The sequence below is a fragment of the Ochlerotatus camptorhynchus genome, unplaced genomic scaffold (genome assembly GCF_037179485.1).
Source record: "Ochlerotatus camptorhynchus isolate MF236.1 unplaced genomic scaffold, CSIRO-AGI_Acam_v1.1 ptg000556l, whole genome shotgun sequence".
Classification (NCBI taxonomy): domain Eukaryota; kingdom Metazoa; phylum Arthropoda; class Insecta; order Diptera; family Culicidae; genus Ochlerotatus; species Ochlerotatus camptorhynchus.
The window spans coordinates 1,754,613-1,760,000 of record NW_027041039.1 but is presented as its reverse complement, the minus strand read 5'-3'; the positions used below and the strand labels follow the sequence as shown (position 1 = coordinate 1,760,000).

Below are 5,388 nucleotides of genomic sequence, written 5' to 3'. Positions count from 1 at the left end.
TGTTTATTTTAAATTTTAGTTTTTCGTAGTCTGCTATTTTGTATTCAAAGACTTCTTCGTATTCGCAGTCGTTGGGTCTTTGGGTTTCATGCACAAATAAAGAATATTCAATTGCTGTGTGAAACGCTTCATTTTTCCACAGTGGATTTAATGATTCGGTCACACAGAAATCTTCATAAATATTCGTTCGTAAGTCCAAATAGCAATGGTTCAGTCCTAGATTAGCAGTTTTGTCAAAAATGAACTGCAATGTTTCATTATCCCCAACGACTGGGAGTAAGATACATTCTTTTTCAGAGTCCAGAATGAAGTCAGCATGGCGTTGGTTAAAGTCTCCATAGATGTGAACTTTCACCTCAGGAGGAAGCTCAGATAGAATTTGTTCAGCACTTTGGAAGAAGGCTTCATAAGTGCTTTTATGAGCATGGTCTGGTGGAAAATACACTGAGGCGAACACGTGCATTTCACCGGCTATGTGTGATTTCACCCAAATATGCTCAAATTCTGTAAATTTTGGTATAAAGATGAGTTCTGAGTTAAAATTGGCCGAAAGAGCTATAAGAACTCCACCGCCTGACTTCTTCTGAGTTGCATGAAAATTTCTGTCATCTCTGAATACATTAAAGGCATTTCCAAAGATTTCTTCACTTTTCACGCTTTCGTCCCAGCTTGTTTCAGTTGCCAGAATGACCGAGAAGGATGAGTATAATAAATTTTGATAGATTTCCTTCATTTTAGCTGGGCTTTTCATGCGATTGAAATTTTGACAGTAAATCAAAATTTCAGTCGCATTCTGTTTATGTGAAAAAATTGTTGGAAGTACGTCGGTTGAAAAAATATTTTCATTATTATTATTATTATTTAGACTTACATTTCTATTTTCTTCTGAAAGTGTCCGAAGAGTGTTGTCGTTTGATGAAAAGGTTCCATCCAAAGTGTGCGTCAATGTCGATGAAAATTTTGGGTGCTGTAGAATTTATATGCGGCTTCCCGTGTGTGCTGCAGTCGTTGTGTGCGTTCACTAGATAAGAACGCACGGTGTGATTCCAGGTCTGCCAGGGCGTCAATACGTGGGATTACATATAGACTTCTCTGACCTTTGTCTGAATGCTTAAGTGAGGGCAAGAATTTAGTTAAATTTAAAGTTAAGTGCAAGAAAAACATATACATACACGACCGTACTTCACTTATACTTAGAAATTACCCAAAGTTCTGCACTAAGAGTTATAAATTCCCCAAATTTTCAAAAATCGTCGATTTTTGATAGTAATAAGCGGGAGGCGGCCAACATTTTGAGATTCCGTAGAATTTATTCTGCCCATTTAAAAAAAAATCAAATATCTGGAAAATCCGTCAAATTTTATGGTCCGTCCTTAGATTCGTAGTAAATCTAAAAATCCGTAGATTTCGGAGAAATCCGTAAACTTGACCACACTGTATCGTGGTAGTCGGCGCAAGCATTTCGTCTATATTGTTATAAACATGCAAAAAAATGAGTTCGTTTTTTATGACAAGCCTTCTACTGATCATATCGGAAATATTTTTTTTCTGATTTGTCAACTTTATTGTCCCATCATAATAGAGACCGCGCTTATAAGAGTAATTCATACTGAAAATAAATACAGACGGATTAATGAGTATTTGATGCAAAAATTCAAAAATAAAATACCGGATAATGCATGTTCATACTGATTTCATTTTTAATTTATTGACGAATGTGAGACTACTTTTATCACTTTTGATTAATTTTGAGTTACTCAAATTTACTCGCTGTGAAAATTTCAACTCTGAGTACAGCTAAGACGCCCCTAGCGATGACCAATAAATGCCGTGTCTAAGGAGAGGAAGAGTCATTTATGGATGATCCCCTACTAGTAACAAGATCTTTTTACAATTGAACGTCAAGGAAAGCAGATATTGTTTGATCCAGAGGTCATTTATATTCTGTGATGATAGTTAATGAGAAACAGAATTTTAAACAACTCCTGCAATAGTTGCCGCTTCTGTTCGGGGCATTCTCTATCGAGCTGTTAGAGCAACACCAAATGAACCCTTCCTGCAAAAAATAACGAACAGACCGACCCATACCTCTGCGTAGCTAAACTACAGTGCGTTTGCCCTACACCTACATAGCGAAAGTGAGAGCATCTTCCGTAAACTTTGCAATCATTCTTTGTACTGAGCACGATCCAGCTGCACACTTTACAAGGTCAACGAAGTGGAAATGATACCACAACGCAGATTCCATCAGTTCAGTGTACCATCGGAATAATATTTTCAACTAAGTCCCGTCAACGGAACCATCCATCCCAACGGCCCCCGCCAACCCCGGTGCACAACCAGAGCGCAATATATTCTTTTTCCAGCCACACATACACACATATATATATCACGTACTGCTGCTATCTTCGTCGGCGGATCAATCAACACTAATCAAGACGATAAACGAGTATACAAAACATACGCGCACTTGAAGGTGTCGGTCGTGACTTACGCGCTCGTAGGCATAAGTTTCACCAAAGGACATCATCTTTGATCGACCCACTTCGGGAACGATCGTAATGAGATTACCCGCAGTTCTTCTTTCATATGTAGATCATCTTGAACAGCGTAAAGCATAATCGCAACCCATCTCCGGAGGGTCTCCTGATATTGTCCGCTGAGGCCGTCTCAGTAGTATTACGACTTTGGTGATAAGAACAACTCCAAGGGATAGCAAACATGAATGCCTACTGGTAGGATATTAGAATAGGTTTATTTCTTTTTGTATTATCCACTGGCAATTGACGAAATGGTTTGCTGCTTTCAGGGCGATCCTTCTTATTGCCACCTTTGCGGGTATCAATCGGGTGGTGAGCGCCGGGAATGACGACTTTGTTGATGCTTGCTTCGGAATTGACGGCGATAAACCTCCACATTGTGAGTACATCGATTTCGACGATGTGTTCGAGACTTCAGACATCAAGTTCAACTGGAGTTTCATTACAAAGCTAACGATCAGCAACAAGCGAATAATCGGAATACCAACAAGGATGTTTGAATCGCTGCCTAATTTGGAAAGTTTTGTCGTGGTAAACAGTCTGTTCTATCAGGAAATCGATCCGAATAGTTTCATCGATTGCCACAAGTTGGAGCACGTTGAAATCACCGGTACAAACATCACTTTTCTGGACACACATCTGTTTCCCAAGACTCCCAAGCTGAAGCACCTGCTGTTTCATCACAACAGAATCCTCGACATCAAGCACGACGCATTTGAGTTTCTCTTGGACCTAGAGGAACTTAACCTATCGTACAACAACCTGACCAGGCTTCCCAGTGGTGTGTTTCACAAGCTCAAGAACCTAAAGACATTGGATTTGAACCACAACCGGCTGGTACTGTTGAGCTTCGACAGTTGGTTCCCGCCGGACGGCGTTCACTCGCTCGCATATCTGGATGCGTCGTACAATCAGCTCATTGAGCTGGCCTGGAGCGAAATCACCGTGAAGAAAGTCAACCTAAAATACAACAACTTGACTACCATTCATATCAGCGGCAATTGTACGGAACTACACGCTTCCTACAACATAATCGAATCGGTTACGGTCGGGAGCAATTGTTCAATTGAAAAATTGTATCTCGCTCACAATCACATTCCCGGCTTCGGAGATCTTCGGAAATGCTCGGAAACGCTTCGAACGCTGGATGTTTCATTCAACATCCTTCAGCGGCGGTTCGATTTCCTCGGAATGAAACAGCTGACGGCACTAAACGTCGAGTGCACTAATCTTACCCTTCAGTACACAACCCTGCACGACCTGCGGAAGCTGAAATTCCTGGACATCTCGTACAACAACTTGAAGAAGATTGATTTCGAAAACCTTACCTCACAACGGCAGCTCGAGAGGCTAATGATCAGCGGAAACCCCATTGCAAACATGTCGATCGGGTCAATCAAGCGGAACTTCCCGAACCTTAAAACGCTGGGAATCTACGATCTACCGTGGAATGAATCATCCCTCTCGGTAGCGATCGAGGATCTGAAGAAGCACGACATCAAACCGTACATTAAAAATGATTACTTGTTCGAAGAGTCACTGTGCCCGCTAAAGATAGTGCGCAATTTTACCTCGACCGGAGATGATCACGAGGAATCGGCTGAGCTGATTCCGAATCCAAGTGCAGACAAGACGATCGAGTATGTCGTTATCGTCCTGCTGGTGGCCGTCGTCTGCGGACTGCTATTTAAGGTGTTCGTCGATAGTCGATACTATCGTGAGCTGTTCAAGGACCGCTTTCGTGGATCGTCCATTTCACACGAAAGTCTAGTCAGTTGTGATCTGAATGGTTAGGCGGAAAAAAAACATGTATGTAGAAAATAAAGGCGTTGCTAGTTGAAAACGGATCTTTTCTATTACAAAGCACAAGCGATAAGGTTAAGTTCTGTTTACGAACAGCGGGTGCTGTCATCCAAATCCAAACAATCAGCTTTTGTGTGGTGGGAAGAACTAGCGGAGTGATTGTATATAGTATTGGCAACAGATCACATATGATTGGAACACTGATAAGCGTTCTATGGCTATCATCGCGATGGGCGTTATGGTGCTAAAATAAAAATTTAAATCAGAATGTTGCAATCTGGTGTGAATGATGCGATGTTGTTCATGAGATGGTGTTTCCTATAGATGAATCAATTAATGTTTTTTCAAATATTATATTTATTATGTATGTTCATTTGACATTTACAATTACGGAGAAGCAGCGAGTGGGTGATTCCCTATATTTATTGATACGAGAAAGTTGCCTTCTGACGACTATTTATATTGAAGCTAAATAGGATGCATATTTTTGCAGAAGCAGCAGAGAACAAGCTAAAGAAATGTTGATAATGTCATGCAACTTTTGAATTTACCCAACAAACAATGTTATCTGCAGACTACCTTACAAAGGCATGTATAAGCTAATCTGCACCTCAATTTGTTAGTTGGGTAGTGTTGCCAATTTAGCTTTATGTGCTCACACACACTAAAATTTAAATCACTCCCATTTCGTCAGCAATTAACTGATTTTAATGAAACAGTTAAAGAGTCACTTTTAGCAGCTGCTTGTGTGTTTGTGACGAAATTTTGGGAGACGTGTTGCGCGATATTTAACAAACCTGCTATATCATTAAAGCGACAATGGTCCCATAAAACGCTTCAGAATATGCCGGATGACGTGAGCATAAAACGTAAAAAAAAAATAATTAAATTTCACAATTATCTCATACAATGGCCAATGATACTCTAGACCAACTTCTAATGTTTCGTTTGTAATATTTTAATGGCCTCGTAAACCTTTGGGAAGTGGCCAGATTCTACCTGGAAACATAAGCCCCATTATGCGATACGTTAAATAATATGATCA

General features: G+C 40.3%; 1 protein-coding gene across 1 annotated transcript; it reads left to right on the top strand.

The window, feature by feature from the left end:
- The first annotated feature begins 2,641 nt into the window (after window positions 1-2,641).
- On the top strand, window positions 2,642-4,384 carry LOC135713439 (chaoptin-like). Its single transcript, XM_065236552.1, has 2 exons — window positions 2,642-2,735; window positions 2,810-4,384. Exons 1-2 carry the CDS (start codon window positions 2,722-2,724, stop codon window positions 4,332-4,334), a joined length of 1,539 nt encoding a protein of 512 aa, XP_065092624.1. The 5' UTR covers window positions 2,642-2,721; the 3' UTR covers window positions 4,335-4,384.
- The last annotated feature ends 1,004 nt before the right edge of the window (window positions 4,385-5,388 follow it).